Below are 22,279 nucleotides of genomic sequence, written 5' to 3' on the forward strand. Positions count from 1 at the left end.
TCAGTTTTGTTTCCGGGTTCTCTGTTCTAGTCCCTTGATCTGTATGTCTGTCCCTATGCCAGTGCCACACTTTTGACTGGTGTAGTTTTGTAGTGACATTTTGGAAGGAGGATGTATGAGTCCTCTAATTTTGTTCTTTTGAAATTTGTTTTGGCTATTTGGAGTTTGTTGAGGTTCCTTATGAATTTTAGGTTCCTATTTCTTCGAAAAATGTGACTGGGGCTTTGATAGGGGTTGCATTGAAGCTGTTGATTGCTTTGGGTAATACTGACATATTAACTATTCAGTTTTCAATCCAGGATCACAGGATGTCCTTTTATTTATGCATGTCTTCTTTAGTTTCTTTCGGGAATGTTTTTAAGGGTAAAATATTTTTAATTTTAAGCCTCAGTTTCTTTAATTATCAGTGTCAAGAATGAAGCAATATCTATTTAAGATAATGAGATCAGCATGTTTTTACTGTCTCATTATTTTATTTGTGACTTAAGGATGTATAAAAGGTTGTCAGGTACCCATGTTCATGTCTTCTTTTTATATAGAAGTCTCAAAATTATTTTTTAATGATAATTCTATAATTCAGAATTTTCCCCAGTGCTCTTTTCGAATTATTATTTTATCTAAACCTCTGGCCTTTAAATTCTCTAAAATTTGAGAGTTATTTTATGATTTTTTTTCTCCTTAAGTTAAATTATATAAAGAACATAAGATATTATTTGTCTGGCATTTGGAAATGTGACGGGCGTCCCCGCTGACCGTTCTCCTCAGTATCAGTCCCATGGCGCAGGGCTCCTTATCAAATTTATTATTCCAGATAAAGATACAGTTTATTTCTGTTGATTTAATCAAGATTGCAATGGTTCAAAGATTCTATTTTTCCAAGTAAAACAGGGCTCTTCTGTTTGAATGGATTTTATTTTGCACTATTTGTTTTATATTCAAATCAAATGTGCTCACTCTTATGCTAAGCACTTTAAAAGTATAAAGAGAATATTGAATGTGCTTAGTGTACTCAGCTTTCAGTCATAGAGAAATGAGGCATGCATATAAAATAATGAGAAAGCAGTACAATATTTATGATTATCAGTTACCAAAACAAGTGAATGAGTGTTATGGGGTAATTACTGTGGCCTTAAGAGATCACAGATCATTTAATGAAAAAGTTTCATTTTGGGGTCATTGAAAAGTTGGGGAAAAATTGAAAATAGATAGGTCATTTTAGGTAGGGAAAACAGAGGCAAATGCTTAAATCTAGGAATACGTATTTGTTCTGGAAATAGTATACAGAGACCAACTTGATTCTAATGTGTAATTTATGTTGAAAACAGTGTTGGTAATTTTTAAATACATAGTTCAAACTCATGTTTCTAAAGCACTGATAATTTTGTATTGTAACCCCAAAGCCATGTGGAGATTGTGACTTTTGAGTGAGGTTTGGGCAAGTGGAAAGTTATTTTCGGAACTTCAATCTGACAGCATTGTGTTATCATAAATCATCAGTATTAGATTAAAGATGATTTCTCAGCGTTAAATGTATTAGTTAATTATGGGTCTTTAGAAGATGTGGCTCAGAAGCTTTCTTGTTAATATACAGTCTGTTTGTATGACCATGGATCTGTATTGGTTGGTGGCACGGTAGTGTGTAATAAACCACATAATTCATTTTGTTTTCATGTCTTATATTCGGACAAATTTATTAATAAGAGTCTCATTCCTATAGTGTAAAAGAAAATAGTTTGCAGTATTTATCATGTTTGCAAGGCTTTACAATAGAAAACTTCATGGCTATTTTTTGAAAAATGGGATACACTTTCAGATTTTTTTTTTAATAAGCATACTGATTTTGGTCTGCTTGACTTCATAAAATGTTTTATACTAGATTTAGAATGTTAATATAAAGATAAAAGAAAATGTTGTACTATTTTACTAAAGCCTTTAACTGTGTGACTACAAAGCAGAAAAGGTTTGAGCGTTACTATATTAGCTCTTTATCAGAGAGTAAAATTACACTTTATTTGGAAAGTGTTTCCTAGGTATGAGACTATGCTCTATTTCTCATGCTAAATAAAAATATAATAGCTGCCTTAATAGAAAGACAACAGAGTTTCTATTTCATAATTAACAATGTGTGAATCATAAAAGAAAAATGGGAGATCATTGGGAATATTTATCTTTTCAAAGGTTTGGAACATTAGCCTTAAATTCTTTCTGGATCCAGTAAAGGCCAAATAAGACAAACAGTTATAAGTTTCTTGGACTTATCCTCTTGCTTCTTTACTAATAGAAATAATGCTTCTTAAATTTGAGTATTTATATAAAAACATACCTTTTAAATGGCATTCTACTATAAACAACAAGGATTTTGTAATGTTGTTTAAATATTTTTCACATTACTTTGTTTTCAACTTAGAGATTCAGTCTTAGTTTTTACTTGTTATATGTGAGCTTTTTGAACATCCTTGCTTAAAACATAAAATTCCTTCATAGTGGGATACAAAGTTAATATTAAACAAATATTTATGCTCCTTTAGCCATTGTTGAGACAGATTATACGTACATGTGTACTTTAGTTTATATGTTGCATTGACAGTGGTTAAAAGTATGACCCTACAGGTAATCTTTTTAAGCAGATGAAACTGTTGGGGTGCTTTCCCAGGATGATGGGATTTCCCTCCAAACGTATCTCTTCTATGCGGTCCCGAATGTAACGGGTGTCATTAGCCTTGCAGAACGTGTCATCTGTAATTGAAGTTATGTTGTTAAACTGGAAAATAAAAAGGAAACATTTTTCAGATATCAGAAATCAACCTTTGGTATACTATGTATGTGGGATCTCACAGAATATTTTGTTTAAAAAATGATTTTTTAAAACATTGTGCATACTGTGTATCCATGATAATAAAATCTTCTCTGTGCAATCTGAGCCTTTTTTAAAAGCCTATAGTGTGACCTTGGAAGAACAGATTACTTGTTGTTACTCCGAGTAATATCCATGTTAATGGAAAGTTCTGAGTCTAAGATTATACCAGCTGGAAAATGTATCGTATTTTAGAGTATCAACTCAAAATGCATACTGTGTCCTTAAATATTCTTTAAAGAAGTACAGTAAATAGGAATTTTGGTGATGCTGAAAGACCAATTTTAGTTTATTTTCATTCCCTCTTCACTTTTCTATTACCACAAGTTGATGTTGGATAATAAATTCAGTTGAAAAGTCTCCAAAAGCAAATATTTACTGCTATTTGGAGAAAGAAACAGAAGCCAGAGGTCGTCGTGTCCCCTAAATTTAAGTCCACATGCCAGAATCCCTCGGAAATACTAATGCATAGCTGGAGACAAACCCTGGTCTGAGAGCAGAGCTCACTCACACCTAGTGTTGCTGGGCCGCTCCGGCTGCTCCGGACAGAGCCGGGGCTCCAGGGCAGGAGAGTGCATCGGGCTCAATAGGAATACTTGGGACAGGCAGACTTTACCTGAGAATGTGAGTTTCCTAATGAGTCATAAGACTGACCCTTAGTGATTTAAATTGAAGTCAGAGATTGTGAAAGGGGCATCATACCTGAAGATGAATTACACGTAAGCTTTCTGGTAAATTCGGAGGCACGGATTCCAGTGCATTGTGGTCCAAGTAGAGGAAGGATAGCTTATTCAGTTTCTGTAAGGAAAAGGCACTTTTGTTGTATTTTTTGCATTTCTTCACAAGATTCAAACTCAACACACACATATATGTACACTTGGATATATACATAGATACTGATATAGACACATATCAGTACTATTAATCATTATTTGGCTTTGGGATTGTTTTGGTTTTGCAAATTGTATATTTTGGTCCTTTACGACGGGCAGCAGAGCCTTGCTGCACTCCCACATTTCTGTCCACTTATCTCATCTCAGAATACCCAGCTGTGCCCGGCTCAACCCTCGTGCCAGTTTCTGAGGGCTTCGAGTTTGTCTTAGACACAGCTGATGAGGTCAGTCCTCTGCAGGATTGAGTTTGGATCCTGGTGCCGCTATAACTTCTCTGAGCCTCCAGAACTTCCCATTTTAGCTCCAATTTGTAGCAAAATGAACACTCCTAACAGATGTGTGTGCTTATTAGTAAGCTGTTTCCCAAAGCAATTTAGTAAATACCTCTCAAGTTATGACTCTTCCCCCTAAGAGCCTAATATTGGGTTACCCTTCATCATCAATAATCCAGTATTGTGTATAATTTTATAATATGATTTCAAGATGTAGTTTCCTCTGACATTAATCTTTTAACTTTCTTTGATATGTGTCCTATGGCAGAATTTGCTAATCTTGTTTTTTTAGAATTAATTTGCTGGTATTTTGATTGTTTCGTAAGCATTCTACCATCATCCACCATACCTTACCCAAAGAGCCTCTTTGCATAGGTTGGAGTAACCTGATTTTACCAATGGCTTTTGCAGCCCAGGGCATTAAGCAAAACTACAGAGTAGCTTAGTTTATCATTTCTATGCCAGCTTGCCGTGAATCCCTTCTGTAATGCATGTGCAAAATCCAAAATATTCAAACATTTCTTTTCTGAAGTGTTCACAGTTCCTGTAGGTCTCAACATGCCAGTTAGTAAAAGGCCTACCAGCTCAAATTACATAGCTTCAAATTACAGGGTTTTTTGTTTGTTTTTAAAGTGAGTCCAGTTTTTAAAAGTCCCCTAAGGGTCCCTTAAATTCTGAGGAACTTCGATGTGTCTCCAGATAATCCCTTAAATTTGAAAATGGATTCTTTAAATGTAGACAAAAAGAAAAGAAAAAATAGTTTTACATTTCTGGCAGATTGTACACTTGTGTGATTATCATAAACTTTATGACAGTGACTATTTGATAGCTTGAGGTGCTTCTCATTAGAAGCTACAAATCTTCCTTTTGACTGAAGTTGTCTGTCGCCAACAGTAGAATGACCCTTTCATCTGAGGCTCCTTCCAGGCCTGGAATGAGAACATCAGCTCTCAGCCGAGGTCATTACTTCTCCACAGACTGTGCATTTTGAGACAACCTGGTGACCCAAATCAGAGCAGATCACCTTCCCATTTAGGTGATTTACTCTACATATATTTTCTTGAATTACTAAGTTAAGAAATGTGTTTAATTTTTGCTACATGCACAATTTTGTATCAGATGCCATGTGGAATTCAAAAGAAATCCTCCTTACAGAATTCTGTGGCCTGATACATTTAAGTATTAAAAGTAAAATTCAGTGTTTACTTCTAGAACTTTGTTTTTTCTGGCATTTGTAAATTACTAATATTGTAAGGAAAAAGAAACAGGAAAAATTCCCATTTTGAGGTTTTATACAGTCTTGGTGCCACGAGGGTGTGAACCATGTCTGTACAAATCAATACTTGCTGAGTGAACAGATGGAAAAGATGGGACACAGTGTTGTCCATGAAACAAGATAACAGTTCTATAATTTCAAGTGAGGTACAGGCATAAACTAGACAGAGTGAGCCTAACAGTATGGCTATTTGTTATGTAAATAATGTCTTTGTTTATTAAATTGAAGTAGCTTAATACATAAAACCAAATTCTAATGGAGATTTTTCTCTTTCTTTTATCATGTTCTATCATGTGATTATTGGCTGTAGAAAACTGACACTGTGTGCAGTCATGCTCTAAAATACTTACTTTGAATGTATTTGCTTTGATCCCTCTACTCTTGATTTTGTTGTACTTTGCATTAAACAAAGTAAGCTTAGGAGGAAGAACTGGAAGTTTTAGTAGTTGATTTTCAGCTAGTGTAAGTTCTTCCAACAGAGAAAGTTTTGAAAAAGTGCCGTCTTCTATGTCCTCAATCAAATTTCCCGTAAAATCGAGTCTTCTTAAGTTAGCTTGAAAGGAAAACATACAAAACATACAGAAAATATACAAAATAAGAAGTTAAATTCTCCTTTGTCTGGACTGAAGGAAAGCATTTGTTTAACAGGTCATTCAAACATCTTTTATTTTTAGTGTCTAGTAGAGTGTCTGCAATTAGTAGCTTGGGGAATTTTGTTGAATGAATAGATGCCGAGCATCTATCTATTCTATAGTTGACACTGATTGATGGCCTTTCTCACTGGAGTCCTAGGATCTCAGGTTTGGAAGGGAACTTCAAGTTAATAGAGTCCTTCAATCCTTCTCTGTGTGAATTCTCAGGATACTCAGGCAGTTTGAAAGACATTCTTGCTGCAAGTCAGGGAACATAAGCAGCACAAGTAATTGAATAGAATCCTGTAAATATTTTGGGATATTTTGGAAGTACTGGGGTGTTGCATTGTCATTGTGGGTATATTATCTTAATCTCTCGGTGCCTTTCTGCTTAACAACAATAGACAAAAATGTTCCCTAATTTGTTAAAGTAATGCAAGCTAAGAGAAATTCAGTGTGTGTGTATATGTGTGTATAACTTTTGTCTGTCTGGGGCGATTAGAAAATATAGTTACTTGCCATTTGAGATAGTCGTATCTATAAAATTGCTGCAAACACTGAATTAGTAGATACGGAACCATTGCTCCTATGGAAAATACAGGTCTAGGTGCCTTCGAGCATCTGGTCACACGTTTTCATCAGCTAATCAGTACTATATAGTTTTATGTGTGTTTCTTTTAAAAGATGACTTACTAGTATATATTGTTGATACACTAACAGTGAATTCAACAGCCACCAGCACTATAACACGCATTTGATGATTATTTAACACATGTATTTTTTCCGTAAGGCGCATCTCAGCCCTCTCGCACTTGGGAACACTAGAAAGCACTTCAGCACTACATTTGGGGACCATTTTAAACAGCAAAAAGTACAATAATGTGAAAAATGTGGCACTAAGTAAACTGAACAGGACTCTTGTTTACAGTATAAAAGCAGAAACAACAGATCAGAGCACCACCTTGTTCGACCGTGGCTGGGGAATTCCATTTTTCCCTTTTGCCACTGTGCACATATCTGCCAATGACTGTGACAGTGGGGCAGATGTTAAGTGGAGTTACAAATCAATTGTAGCAAGTAGGTGAGTTTGGAAACTTGCAGTCCACAAATGATGGGAACAACTACTTCAGCCAGTCGGGCTGAAAATAAATTGCTACCTAGCGGTGGCAGCCTGAGCCCAGTTATGGTTCGTTGTGTAAATGCAGCGGTGCCAGCATTTCTTGGTTTGATTTTCTTCAGAAGCACTTGACAACACAGGAATCTGAAAAACTTAGGGCTTGGTGATCCAGGACTGGGACTAGGCACCGAGGAAGTGCAGGGTTTTGGTGCTCAGCCTAGAGGCGGGTGGTTGTAAGGTTTGGTAGGATGTCAGAAGGCCGGGTGTTAACCACCTGGGAAGGAATTACACGGCGCTGTTCTCAGTACAGTTCCGTATTAGAATCATGGGAGGCATTCAGTTGTGTTTCATGGTGATGCCTGGGCCTCTCCCCAGACCTAAATTAGAACCTCTGGGGATGAAAGCCGGTGTCAGCAGTTTACAGTGCTTCCCCAGATACTTTTAATCGTGCAGCCATATCCAAGAACCATGAGTTAAAGTAAGGAAAAGCTATTTCTGTGCTTTCATAGTGAAGGTAGAAAATAAGACGTTGGAGAAGCACCCTGACGAGGTTGGTGCTACTGACTGGCTGAGGCAAATGCATCTGGAAGTACTGGGGTTGAGAAGGCATTTGCCTGTGGGTTAGACTGGCTGTCAACAGAGACACCAACGTCACCGGCAGAGAAAGAGGACAGGAGCTCTGCATGGGAAGGAGATTCCGATCTTTGTGAAATGTGATGGGGACATCAGGACTCCAGCAGAGACTGTCCTGGGAGTGACAGGCCACAAGTGCTTACTCTTGTGTTTATGTGACTTAAATGCTAACATGAGTCAATCAATACTGATATCTTATTTAAAACTAACTTCCAGGGAGCATTTGAGGTCTTGCTTCCCAGCATGTCTTCAGTTTGGCTCAAATAAACTCTAATAAAAATTTAAAAAATAAATAAATAAATAAAATAAATAAAACTGACTTACGTATTTCTGCAAAATCTTTGGCAGTCAGCTTTTTAATTTTGTTGAATCGTGCATAAAGATAGGCTGATTCTTTTGGCAAGGGTGGGACAACATCAATGTCGACTTCTTCACAGTATACAGAGCCACTTAAACAAACACACAACAGGCACGTAGGCATTTCTAAATTGGGGCACAAAATCATAAAAATAGAAACAGTAGTTTAAAAATGTTTGGCCTCTAGTGGCAACATTTTTGCTATTTTGAAAAGATACTTTACAGAATTATAGGTGATAGTAGGAAAGATATCATGGGTATGATGGGCTAGTAACTGTGTTGTATTGTAATTTATAATTCACCAGAATTTTATTTTAGATTTTGTAATCCACAATCTCTTTTATTCTGTTTTTTCATTGATCCCTTAATTGCTGAATTGATTTCTTCATTTGAATACCAATAAAATTCATAAAGCCGGACTTAAGATAAACACAAGCTTAATTTATCACTTGGTATGGCACAAACATATTTCAGATTGGTGATAGCTAACAAGTTTAGAAACCACTAGTTATATAAGCAGACTCTTAACTGGCAAATTAGAGTCATCGTAGGCACCATTGGGATTCCGTTTCACTCTACCATCATTCATTGCGTTTACTTGTCATGCCTCTTTTGTCTCTGTCAACCTGGAACAGTTTCTCAGTCTTTATTTTTCATACCTTTCACTTTTTTGAAAAAAAATTAATTTTTTTTAAAAAAATTATTTTTCAGGGTATTTATTTTGCAGAATGTCTTTTAATTAAGTTTTGTCTGAGGTTCCCCATTTTTGGCAAGAATACCATGGAAATGATGTTGGGTCCTCAGTGCCATGTGTCAAGGAGCACACGGTACCTATCCATTCCTGATAATGCTGTCTTTGGTCATTGGTTCATTAGGTGTCCACCATGTTTCTCTCTCTGCAAAGTAAATATTTTTCACTTTGTAATTAATAAGTATCTCCCAGAGAAGTACTTTGAGATTTTAATCAGCTGGTTTGTCATTAAACTTTCACCCACTAGTTTTATCATCCATTGATTCTTACCTGAATTGTTTATCACTAAGATAGTTGCTAAATAATAATTTTCTAATTCCATCATTTTTTTCTATACTTGTTATTGGCATTCTGGTTAAGGGTGGACCATTCCCTTCTTATTTATTTCTGTCAGTATGAACTTATAAATTCCTCATCCCATGGGTCATAATACATTACCATCATAGTTATTTTTATAGTCAATTGTCACAGATTAGCCAATGAAAGCTCTTTTAAGATGTTTTTTATACTGCCACAGCTTTTTTTATGGTTAAATGATGTACAATAAATTGCACATATTTAACTTGTATAAGCGTTTGACAGTATATACCCATGAAATTATTACCACAGTCAAGATAATTAACATAACGATCACCTCCAAAACTTTCTCACACCCTTTGGTAATTCCTCCCTCCCAGTCTTGTCCCCAAGCAACCACTGATCTCCTTTCTGTCGTTATACATTGGTTTACATTTTCAAAAATTTTATATCAAAAGAATCATGTAATATATGCTCTTTTGTATGGCTTCTTTCACTCTGCGTAGTTATGTTGAGATTCATCTGTTGTTGCTTGCATCAGTGGTACGTTCCGTTTTATTACTGAATAGTATTCCATTGTGTCAATATACACAATTTAGTCATCTCTAACTGATATTTCGGTTTCCAGTTTTTGACTATTTTAAAGAAAGCTGCTAAAAACATTTATGTACCAGTTGTGTGGACTTAGGGGTAAATTCCTAAGAGTAGAATGGCTGAGTTGGTATATATATACCTTTTGAAGAAAGTCCCAGATGGTTTTCCAAAGTGGTTGTGCCATTTTTATTCCCTTCAGCACTGCATGAGAGTTCCAGTTGCTCCATATCCTTGCCAACATTTGGTATGGTTGGACTTTTTAATTTTAGCCATTGAATCAAGTAAGGTGTGTTGTGGTAACTCGTGTTTTAGTTTGCATTTTCCTAATGACTAATGATGCCAAGCATCTTCTTACATAATTTGCCATCTACAAATTTTCTTTGGTGAAGTATCTGTTTATGTCTTGTGCCTGTTTAATTTTTTAATGGGATTTTTGTATTATTATTATTATTATTATTATTATTATTGAATTATAAGATAAGACATTATAGATATGTCATTTACCATATTTATGTTTTGCAAATATTTTCCTCCAGTCTGTGACTTGTCTTTTTGTTTTCTTATCAATGTCTTTTGAAAAACAAACATTTTAAATTTTAATGAAGAACAATTGGTTTCTCTATAGTTGTGCAAAATCTTTGGCAGTCAGGTATTTATTTATTTATTTATTTATTTATTTATTTATTTATTTAGAAATAAATCTTTGCCAACCACTAAGTTTTTATCCTTTGTTTTCTTTTAAAAGTTGTGTAGTTTAAGTGCTTTATATTTAGATATAGGGTCCATTTTGAGTTAATCGGTATATATGGTGTCAGGAAGTGTTAGAGTTTTTTTTCTTTTCTATAACTATTTGGTTCTTTCAGTACCATTTTTTGGAAAAGATTATCTTTTCTCCATTGAATTGTATTGCCACCATTGTAAAAAGGGAGTTTGCCATATTGTGTAAGTCTATATCTGGACTCTGTTCTGTTCCATTCATCTATTTGTTTATTTTTATGCTAATACCACAATATCTTTATAATAGATAGTATAAATCCCCCAACTTTATTCTTCTTCAACATTGTTATGACTATTATAGGTTCTTTGCATTTCCACCTAAATTTTAGAATCAGCTTAATTAAAAAAAACCAACAACCTAGGATTTTAATTGGGATTGCATTGAATCTACAGATAAATTTAAGAAAAATTACCATCTTAATGACATTTGAGTTTTCTTGTACTTGAGCACAATATATCTATCCATATGTTTAGGTCTTTTTAATTTCTCTCAGCATTTTATCATCTAGATTTTACTGTACAGGTTTTATACATCTTTTGCAAATATATACGTATGTATATTTAATATTTTGATTAATTCTTTAAAAGTTAAATGTCTCCTTTATTCTTTGAAAACTTCCTTATTTTCTGGCTTCATAAGATGTCCCAGACCAATCTTGCCTTTTTCCTACCTCAAGCCTGAAATCAGCTATTTCTTCAAGGAGTACTGGTTACTTTCAGTAGGGAGTGGTATTTAGAAACCAAGATCTAGATGTGCACATGCTCATTGCTACTGGGATCTCATTGCTTTAGGCTTTTTCAGCAGAGAGAGCTAGGAAATATAAGTATGTATATTTGTGTCCTCTCCATATATAATGCACATACATACACACGTGTATAGGTATAAACTATATTTATACACATATGCACACATATAGACATACATATACACACACACAACATATACATATATACACAACACATTCACACTTACACAGAGAGACAAACACATCTATATCTATTTCTGTATACAAGCCATGAGTTGATGGTACTATCTTCCATTCCAATTCAATTTCACAGTATTCATTCTAGCCTTCTCCCTTTCCATATTTGTAACACTCTTCTCGGATTCTGAGAAACCTAGTTCGCTTATCACAGTGTGTTTACTTTACTTTGATCAGTCCTAGAACAAACATTAAGTTGTTTTATTGTTGCTAACCTGTAACACTGTGGAAAACAAACCTATTCACTGGAATTTTAGTATTTGTCTATTGTTCTTTTTTATGTTTATCCTGAAGGTACATAGTCAAAATACTGTGTTCAAGGTGTACTTGGATTAGATTGCCCCGACACCCCGCCACCTCAGTGTGTTATGTTATTCATTTGAAATGGAATTCAGTTTCTATTTTTCTGTTTGTATTTCAGGTTTTTTTTATGTTATCATTGAAATTTTTTTTTTTAATTGGGGAACAGTGTGTTTCTCCAGGGCCCATCAGCTCCAAGTCGTTGTCCTTCAATCTAGTTATGGAGGGCATAACTCAGCTCCAAGTCCAGTCACCGTCCTCAATCTTTAGTTGCAAGGGACTCAGCCCACCAGCCTATGTGGGAATTGAACTGGCAACCCTATTGTTCAGAGCTCGTGCTCTAACCAACTGAGCCATCCGGCCACCCAGATATTATCCTTCTTAATTTTATTTATAAATGTATTTGTTTGCCTGTGTGAAACCTATCATTGTTCTAAAATCAAATCTACACAAAAAGTGTATACTCAGAGAAGTGTCACTGCCCTCCCCACAATACCCTTCATTTCCCATTCCTCCTCCTTTTTGCCACTGGTCCCATCTGTAACCTGTAGGTAATTAGCCTCAGTGTTTTCATTACCCTTCTTGATTTTCTTTTTCACACAGGTGAGCTGATACCTGTATATGTTCTTCTACTATCCCCTCCCTTGTGTGACGAAAGGCAGCATACTATAGATACTCTTTTGTACTTTGGCTTTTTCACATGACGTATTCTGGAAATCATTCCATGTGTTCATAGAGATCTTCCTTATTTAGTTTTACAATTGCGTAGTATCCCATTGTGTGGCGGTACCATACTTGATTCAGCCACTCTTGAAGGCATGGACAGTTAGATTCTTTCCAATGTTTTGCAATTGCAAGCAATGCTTCAATGATTTTGAATATGTATTTTCTTACTTTTGGGGTTTATCTTTAGGGTAAATTCCTAGAAGTTGATTGCTATGTCAGAAAATAAATATATATTTAATTTTGTTAGATATTGCCAAATTCCTGTCCAAAAGTGTTGTATGAGTTTGCATTCTCATCAGAATTGTAACAGAGTTTGACACCCCATAGCCTTGCCAATGGGATACAGTAATATATTGCCACACTTTTAATTCTTTTCAGATAGGTTAAAAATGCTATTTCAATGTAATTTTTACTTACATTTCGCAGTGTGTGAGGTTGAACGTCTTTTCATGTTTAAGGGTCATTTTTATATCATTTAGTGAATTGTCTGTTCATCTCTTTTGCCTATTTTCTCCAATGGATTTTTGGTCAGTTTCCTTTTCCTGGATTTTTATGTGTTTTATTTTATTTTTTCTTTAAATAAATTAGAGATATTAATTCTTTATCAGTGGTATAAGTTGCAAATAGCTTTCTCAATTTTCCATTGTCTTTGACTTCATTTATGCTGTTTTTTTGCCATGCAGAAGTTTCATTTTATAGAGACAAATTTAATGATTCTTTTTCTATTATTGTCTCTAGATTTTGAGGCACCTCACACCCACGTTATCTTTAGTATTTGTATGGTTTCACTTTTTACATTTAGACTCGAATTTATTTGGAATTTGTTTGTCTGTGTAAGGTATAGATCTAATTGTATCCCTTTTTAATCAACTTCTCAGTTGTCCAAGCACCATTTCGAAAACACATAATCTTTGATTCAGTGATTTAAGATGCTGACTTTATTATATACTAATTTTCTACGCATATTTCTGTCTGTTTCGGGACTTTCTAGTCTATTAATGCACCAGTATCACACTTTTTTAAAGTGTAGAAACTTTGAAGTATGTTCTAATGTGTGGCACATCTGGTTCTTGCAGGTGCCTGTCATTTTTCAGTGTTTTCCTGGCTGTTTGTGCGGGCTTGATTTTTCCATGTGAACTTGCGATCAATCTTACCAGATCTTTAAAGAAGTTTATTGTTATAAATTTAGGGAGAGCTGACATTTTTATGATACTGAGTCATCCTATCCAAGAGCCAGGAATATCTTTCCATTTGTTCAAGGCTTGTGCTATGACACTTTTCGGGTTTCTTAAGATACATTATCTCTTTTGGTCAATTTTAATTTTATTGTAGAAATATAGAAATTAGTATGTGATTTTTTTTCATGTTGTCATGTGAAACAATGTTCTGTGATAGAGCAAGAATAAACCAAATAGATAAGAACTATTAAGTAGGACTTTGTAGTTTGTTATCCATTTTCTATAGTTTTAATTGAAATGTACATTATTACTATTTATGTACAGTCATGTACCACATAATGATATGCTGGTCAGTGATGGACCACATATACGAAGGTGGTCCTATATGGTTAGAAGGGAGCTGAAAAATTCCTATTGCCTAATGAAGTCGTAGCCTTCGTAAGGTCGTAGCACAATGTATTTCTCATAGTTTGTGGTGATGTTGGTGTACAACCAACATACTGAGCCACGAGTATAAAAATATTGCACATACGAGTATGTACAGTCTTGATAATGAAAATAAGTGACTGTGTTACTGGTTTATGTATTTACTACACTATACTTTTTGTCATTATTTTAGTGTATGTACTCTTTCTGCTGATTAAAAAATATTTGCTGTAAAACAGCATTTCATATTACACTGGCAGCAGCCTCATCCATCTTATTTGCCATGTCTTTTGATGGCATCATTCTCTCTCTGGGAACAATAGGCTAAGCCATAAGTATGTAGTAGGTAGTACCATTCAGGTTTGTGTGAGTCTGACGTTTGCAGGATGAAGTCACCTAATGATGTATTTCTCAGAAGGTATCCCCAGCATTAAGCACAACATGACTATATACAGATACTCCTCAACTTACGATGGGGTTATACCTGATAAACTGAAACTTGAGAATATCCTAAGTCAAAAGTGTTTTGATATGCCTAACTACTGACTATCATAAGTCAGGGTCAGTCTGTATAGCCATCTCTTCTGTGAGTTTCTTGAAGGCATGAATTACATTTTGTTTACCTTATCCTAAGACTGTACATAATACATATGCTCCTCAACTTATGATAGGGTTACATCCCGATAAATCCAGCATAAGTTGAAAATATTGTAAGTTGAAAATGCATTTAATACACCTAACCTACTGAACATCATAGCTTAGCCTGGCCTACCTTAAATGTGCTCAGAACACTTAAATTAGCCTACAGTTGGGCAACATTATCTAACATGAAGCCTATTTTATAATAAAGTGTTGAATGTGTCATGTAATTTACTATGAGTACCACTTTAGAACCATTATAAAGTTGAAAAATCAAGTTGAATCATCGTTAAGTCAGGAACTGACTGTGTTTGAAGATAATTGGTATTTAATAACTATTTTTTGAATTGTTTTTATGTAGGCAGAAAGACAATTTTTAAAGGCTAAACTTGGACTAAGCCTTGATTGTTCTTGAATGTTCCTCATTCATTACATGGGACGGGATAAGATGTGCACTCCTAATATACCTGTTGGATTTTATCTAGTAGATAAAATTCCAGTGTTTGGATTTACTATATCCTGAGGCAATTTTTGATTACTATAGCAAATAAAATTCCATTACAAGCTGTTTTTTAAAGCTCTTTAAAATAATTAGATAATAAACTATTCATACTTACCATCGTTTTCTTTCTTGGTGGGTAATGGTGTTAAACTCTCATCTTTTTGTAACTGAAGACTTTTCTCGTCAAGTATTATCATAGTTTCTTTTTCCTATTAGAAAAATCAAAATTTATTGTCAAGTGTGATAAAGTCTAATTTTGACTATAAAACCGAGGGAATCACAGATAAAATCTGTCTTCTTATAGTCACAGTTAATGGCATTTCTTTTGTGTTGCAGTAGGATTTTATACATAATTCTATTTCATCATTATTAAATTATAATGTAAATATTTGTTTTGCTTGGTTTTATACCATATTGTGAGCTTCTTGTATAAAAGAACTAGGTCTTTTTTTATTTTTATATCTCCAAAAGCCAAACTCAGTGCTTCCTAAATGTTGAACATATTGAAATTCCAAATGGGAACTAGGAGAGAATTCTCTGACTTGGAATTAAAGTTTTTCTGAGGTGAAGCCTAAAATGAAAATGGTGTCTTGAGATTATTTTTATGTAAAGTAGCTATTCTTTATTGTTCTTGTCCAAACTGAGTTCTTGATGTCATATTCTACCATGTTGAACAGAACTAAAGCAGAATAACCAGTCATGTAAACTCTTTCTGTCTCTTCTGGAAGTGACCCTTAACTACCTACGTGCCTCTATTAAGTCCTGGCCCTTGGAGTCCTTTTTATTCCTGCCTACCCACTGGCCACCGTGCCAGGCTATTAGCTCTAGGAGAACTGGGGTCTTTATAATTTACTCTCTCATATTCTGGGAGAGAATGTTTTCTGCCTTACACTAAAGTATGTTATGTGGAGTCCTGGTTTCTCTACCCTTTGGAAGCATTTTCCACCTTTAGTCTTGGCCTTGACTCCTTCATTCTCTTGTGTGTGGTCTGGTTCAACAGTCCCTTCCACTCTGTTTGTGTATTAAGTGCTGTTGAATTCTACTCCTTTTCACAAATATCTTAGTTCCTGCATTTATATTAAGATAGACTTCTAAAGCAACGTAAATAAATGAAACAGATAACTTATTTTACTTATTACATTTTCGGACTAGGAACTTTGAAAGTATTCTTTTAACCGATCGATAGATTCAAATTATCCACGTGGGAGGGGGGTTATCACTTTGTGAGGGGTGTAAATGTCTAATCATTACATTGTTTCGTACACCTGAAACTAATTTAAAAAATTATTCATGTAAGCCAATAGCTTATTATGATGGGCTTTTTCTTTTTAATTTGAAGCTATGACTAGTGATACCTATATTTTTTGTCTTAGTTTTGACCAAGAATAATACTAGTATATTAACTAATAACCCCATTGAAAGAAACTGTTAACATTTGCTCATGTGAACTAGAAAGAAAAGAAGGAAAGGAAGAAGGGAAGGAAGGAGGGAGAGAAGGAGAGAGAGAGAAAGACATAGTTATAACTGGTCACTCTTAAAATCTTTGCATCTTATTTATAGTGGAGAAGCACTTTGAAGCAATTAACATTGCTATATATTTGGCTGTGTTTCTCATTGTTCCATTGTGTTTGTGTGTATGTGTGTCAAACACAGTAGGCAGGCAACAGATACTTATGTGCTGTATTAACTTTTTCCTTACCCAGTGTTCATTTCTGTGTGCCAAGAAAGCCACAAGTAATTGCTTAGCTCATACAAGTGGAGTAGGAAAGATTTGGTATAGTATTTACTCAATTACAATTACGGATACTTGGTACAAATTGACAGAGTCTAAATTATTGAAACTGATTTAAAAAAGAAAGCTGCATATTAAGTAGTTTCTCATTCTTTTGGTACTGTGTATAGTTGACATATATAAATTATTGTGAAATACTATACATATCAAAATAACCAGTACTTTTTTATTTTCTTGAACCACTACTTCCTAAAATAATACACTTAAGCTGGTAATCCATTGTTATTTCTCCTAATAAACATTTTTCCTATTTTGTTTTGAGGCAGTGTGATATGCAAATGTAGGGCATTGTGTAACACTACTTAACATATAAATCTCAACTGGTCAGGGATCATCTTAAAGTTTAGTTTTCCTTAAATTTTATGTATTGGTTACTATAGATACTGTTCGGTTGCCATAGGTACTATTTATTAATTTAGGAGGCATGCATACTTTAAAAATATAATCTTAGAGACACTTATTTTTATGTTTTCAATTACTTTGAATCACATAAAGTGCTTTTTCTGTCCTCTTAGAAAAAAACAAAAACATGCATTTAAATGGGCTAGACTGTTTTAGAAGTTAAATTTAGAGTAGAAATAAGGTACCTTAATATTTTTTCCATCCAGGTATTTATCCTCATAATCTTGGGTAAATAAGGTTTCTTCAAAATTATCTGTCCCATAATCATAGATGATACGTGAGTCCTGCTGCGTTGGTGGTGCTGGCTTTATCAGAGGCACAAACAGTAACAGGAGAAGAAGTGTGGACTGCAGAGTCTTCATTTTAACAAACATTAAGGTGACTGGAAGTTATTAAGCTAGTGGCCTGCTGGCTGGGATAATACTCTTTTTTCCCTGGAAATAAAAATGCAGACCATCGAAGCAACATTTAAAAGCTTAGAGGACTTTTTGGCAGGGTGTACGCAGTAGGGACCAGAGAACAAGTATTTAACCCTTAGTGATCTTTAATTAGATGCTGTAAGTTTTTATGTATCAGTGACATTCTGAAAAACAGTTTCAGAAACTGGTTTTATTTATTTTTTAATCAAAAACCCAAACATTGTTGACAATTTCAGTTTCTTAAAAATTAGGTACCTTGAACAAAGGTACTTGTATGCTTTTGAAATTGTCTTCAGATACCTGTAGTATAAATAGTTAAAATGAAGACCCAAGATCCTGTCTCATGTGAGTTTAAAATATCATATTTCAACTTTTCTACTTTATAAAAACACTTGATTTGTATTGGTACGAACAAAATCAAATTCCAAGAAAAGTTTTAAAACTTAGACTTTAAATTTAACGTTATGAAAAGTAGTCACTAGCACTTCCTTTTAGGTGGCACAAAATATAATAAAAGCCATAATTTAAATTTTCTTTAATTTTTAAATTTTCATGTATATCATTGTTTTTAGTTAATAGCATTGCTTTTTAAATTTAAACTATGAAAAATGAAAAAATAGTATTGCAGACTAGAAAAATATAGAACTTTAATCAAGGATTCAGGAGGATGTAATAGGAAGGGCTTCCCAGTGGGTTTTATCTGGTAGTGCGCATTTCAGACATTTTTTTAAAGTAGTAACTTCAAACACAATCACTCAGAGTTGCTGGTGCTGCATTGTAGATGCCAGTTCGTCAAAAATCAATGGTTGAAAATTAAGAATAACATGGTTTACGACATTTGCAGCACCCTGTTCTTGCCTGCATGGATATTAAAGTTATGCAATGGTATATATTAAAGTGCTTGTTAAAAATAATTGTTCAATGTAGCTGAAACTTGAAAAACAATTAGAAATAGCCTTTACATTTATTCGCATTGTTAGATGAGTCACATCTTCTAAATGCTATTTAGAATAAAATGTGAAAATAGAGCCTACCGTTGTAGCTATTTTGAAGTTTTTTGTGGTTTTTCTCAATAGATGTTCATGCCTGTGCAGAAATCCAAGTGGGAGGGTGAATGAGGAAAGCTGTGGAGTGATTTCAGACTGCAGAACAGAATTTCAGGGCCCAGCAGTTTAGAAGCAATTTCCATGTGGTGGGATCTTTGCCGACATTCTTTCTCGGGGTGAAATACAGTGTGTGGTGCTAGAGAACTGTGCTTAGAGTGTTTATAACGATTGTACTCAGTCTGCTTCTACCAGTTACCTTAAGTTCGTGTTATTTTCACCTTGCAAAATAAACACTAATGTTTTTGTGAATATTAGTTTATGAAGATGACATAGTTATAAAATCATGCCTTCATTTCATTGCTTTCCCAGGAGATGAAACATCTGCTTTTTGAATGAAATAAAACACCAAACCAAAGAAGAGTTTATGATCTTAATTTTATGAGAAGTAAAACATTGTTCTAGCACGACAGTATATAGCTAAGAAATTTCCAACGTAAAAATTAGTTTTAGCACAAATTATTTTATAGTTTAGTCATTTGGGGTGCCCTCTCCTTTATTTTAGTTACACATAAAATAACCCAAGAGTCAAAATCAGCTTTTAAAAAGTAAATTTGATTTATAATTTGGGTTTGATAATAAAATGTATTTTTGTTTGCTAAGTGAAGAAAACTATAAATATTTAATTTTTTGCCTTTTTCTTAATTTTTTTTTTAAAAATTTATTGGGGTGACAATTGTTAGTGAAATTACATAGATTTCAGGTGTAGAATTCTGTATTATAACATCTATAAATCCCATTGTGTGTTCACCACCCAGAGACAGTTCTCCTTCCATCACCGTATATTTGATCCCCCTTACCCTCATCTCCCACCCCCCAACGCCCTTACCCTCTGGTTAAATATTTACTTTTTAAAAGTTTAAGTGGTATTTTAGATAACTATATGATGATCTTTAAAGATTCACTTTTATTTTTATCATTCTTTCATGCTTTTAGCAAACATTTATTTCTCCTCTCAGCTAAATATTCAATAAACATGGATATGGATAAATATTTTAAAAAAAGAAAATGAAAGAATACGTATTCTCTTTTCTATTCAAAATTGGCTTTAGGTCCTTTCAAATAAAGCTTAGATAACCTAAGACTTAAATACTCATGTTTTTATTTGACTGTGTGTTATTTTAAATTTAGTTGTGACATTTTCTGATTTTGGTTGATATAAATCGTCAATTTTATGGTTTTAAGGATACAATAAAACTTTTAAAGTCTTTGAAAATATCTAATAATGAAACAGCAGTTACTGATTTATTTTTGCCTTGTATGGAAGGTTTAACAGGATGTGGAGAAGTAAACTGGATAGATATTAAATGTCATATATAGAGGATCTTAGAAATTCATAGATTTGCTGATAGTATACACAGTTTGATACTTTGTACTACAAAAAATTACTTGTGGATTGTAATATCTTTTCTTGAAAAGTTATGACCAGTTAATGATATAGTTTTATTAACATTCATTCATTTAGTAAAAGTTTATCGAGCACCAACCAGTTGTCTGCCAGAATGACAGACAAAATAAGCTCAGGCAAGGAACTTGTTGTCTGAGTCAGCAGGAAGGGCAGCAAACACAGCATAGCACGCGCAGTGGGACCTGCTCACAGAGCCTGGGACACGGGGAGACCACGGAGGCTGCGCCAAGCTGACTTACGTAGAGAAAATGGGTGAGGAGTGGGGCTGAGGGCAGAGGGTGAGGTGTTCTAGGCAGGGAAGCATCACAGGCTGGGGACAGTAAATCACTGAGAAATTTGTAATAAGTGGTATATGGCTGGAGCTTGGAGGGAGGGAGAAAAGAGGTGAGAGGGGTGGGGCATGTCAGATGGGACTAGAGTCAGATCACAGAGTCTTTTATATCTTGTTAAGGTGTTTGGGCTTGGTGCTGTGGCCAGTGAGAGACCACTGAGAGATTTGTTTTTAGCCAGTGAGTGACATCCTATTTTCATTTTATAAATATCCCACTAATGTTGAACTTTTGAAGAATACCACTACTTGTCTGTTGTATTGGTTATTTATTACAACTTTAGAGGCTTAAAATAACACATGTTCATTATCTCACATTTTCTGTGGGTCAGGAGTCCAGGCATGGCCTTGCTTGGTTCTCTGTTTCGGGATGTTACCTCGAAGCTGCAATCCAGGTGTTGGTTGGGCCTGCAGTTCACTTCAGGAGCTGGCTAGGGTAAAGGGTTCGTGTGTGAGCCCATGTGGTTGTCGGCCACAGCTTCGTGCAGAGTGTGCAACTAAGTGCCTCAGTTTCTTGCTGGATGTCAGCCAAAGGCCACCTCCAATTCCTTGCAGCATGGCCTCCTCCATCAGGCAGCTCCTAACATAGCAGGTTGCTTCTTCGCATCCAGAAACGGAGATAGTCTCCAGCAAGATGGGCATTACAGTCTTTGTAGCAGTCATGCACACATAATCACATGTATGCCATCATCTTTGCTATGTCTTTTGGTTAGAAGCAAGTCAGAGTTACACCCAAATTGAAGGGGAGATGACTACACAAGGCTAGATTCTAGAGATATTCAGAACTGCACTGGAAAATAAACCATCTTCTTTCCCAGAGTTAGCCAAACTTTAAAGTTTGTGGGCACAGTCCTCAAAACCGCTCTCACATTTGATAATTTGCTAGAAGGACTTACAGAACTTACTGAAAGCACCATTATAGTTATGGTTTATTACATGAGAAGGATGCACCTAAATATCAGCCAAAAGAAGGGATGCATTGGGCAGAATCTGGGATTGTTCAAGAGTGCAGAGCGTCATTGTTCTCAGGATGCTTTACCCTCCCGGCATTGATGTGGGACAGCATGGCCTCGCTGTTCAGTTTTCACTGGGATGTTCTTACATAGGCATCACTGGTGAGTGTCCTTGTGGTTGCACTCAGCATCCAGGTTGACTGATGCTGAATGACCCAAAGTCCCCATCCTAAATCACATGATCCTTCTGTCTCTTTCTGGCATGGTCAACCCAACCCTAAGACTATCGGATATGACTAGTCCCACCCTACCAGGCAACCGAAAATGTATTGAATGGAATTGAATGTTGGAAACAAGGGTTTCCTAGGAAGAATATTGTTTTGGAGGAGGCTTAGTTCTACTGATAGAGAACACATAATTACCAAGTGGATTAAGTTTCAAAAAAACCACAATCTGGAAGAGTCTTCCCTCTATCTTCTTCGTCCTGTAATTTTATAGGAAGTAGTATAATTTAGGAGTCAGAACACCTAGGCATTAGTTTTCTTCTGTCGTTAACCTTCCCCTGCTCTGGCTGAGTTAACTTCTTTGTGGTTTATTTTCTTTATCTTTTGGACTAGACTCTAGTTCCTGCAGAGTTTCTCAACCTCAGCACTATTGAAATTTTGGA

General features: G+C 35.0%; 2 protein-coding genes across 6 annotated transcripts in view; one reads left to right on the forward strand and one right to left on the reverse strand.

The window, feature by feature from the left end:
• The window catches only part of CENPP (centromere protein P), a 261,592-nt gene that overhangs the window by 92,704 nt on the left and 146,609 nt on the right, over positions 1 to 22,279 (forward strand). The window lies entirely within an intron of this gene.
• Positions 1,673 to 19,056, reverse strand: OGN (osteoglycin). Its single transcript, XM_019713828.2, has 7 exons — positions 18,855 to 19,056; positions 17,587 to 17,835; positions 15,323 to 15,416; positions 8,002 to 8,160; positions 5,646 to 5,848; positions 3,557 to 3,652; positions 1,673 to 2,761 (listed from the first exon to the last, which is right to left on the reverse strand). The coding sequence occupies exons 2-7, from the start codon at positions 17,773 to 17,775 to the stop codon at positions 2,591 to 2,593; spliced, it is 912 nt and encodes a 303-aa protein (XP_019569387.1). The 5' UTR covers positions 17,776 to 17,835; positions 18,855 to 19,056; the 3' UTR covers positions 1,673 to 2,590.

Source organism: Rhinolophus sinicus, linkage group LG04 (genome assembly GCF_036562045.2).
Source record: "Rhinolophus sinicus isolate RSC01 linkage group LG04, ASM3656204v1, whole genome shotgun sequence".
In the NCBI taxonomy this organism is placed as follows: domain Eukaryota; kingdom Metazoa; phylum Chordata; class Mammalia; order Chiroptera; family Rhinolophidae; genus Rhinolophus; species Rhinolophus sinicus.

Coding starts and splice junctions, on each gene's coding strand:
- OGN (XM_019713828.2), bottom strand. CDS start 17,775: ATGTTTGTTAAAATGAAGACTCTGCAGTCCACACTTCTTCTCCTGTTA. Junction 3,653..5,645: donor TCAAAGCAAATACATTCAAA/GTAAGTATTTTA, acceptor TTTTCCTTACAG/AAACTGAATAAGCTATCCTT. Junction 2,762..3,556: donor TACGTGTAATTCATCTTCAG/GTATGATGCCCC, acceptor TTTATTTTCCAG/TTTAACAACATAACTTCAAT.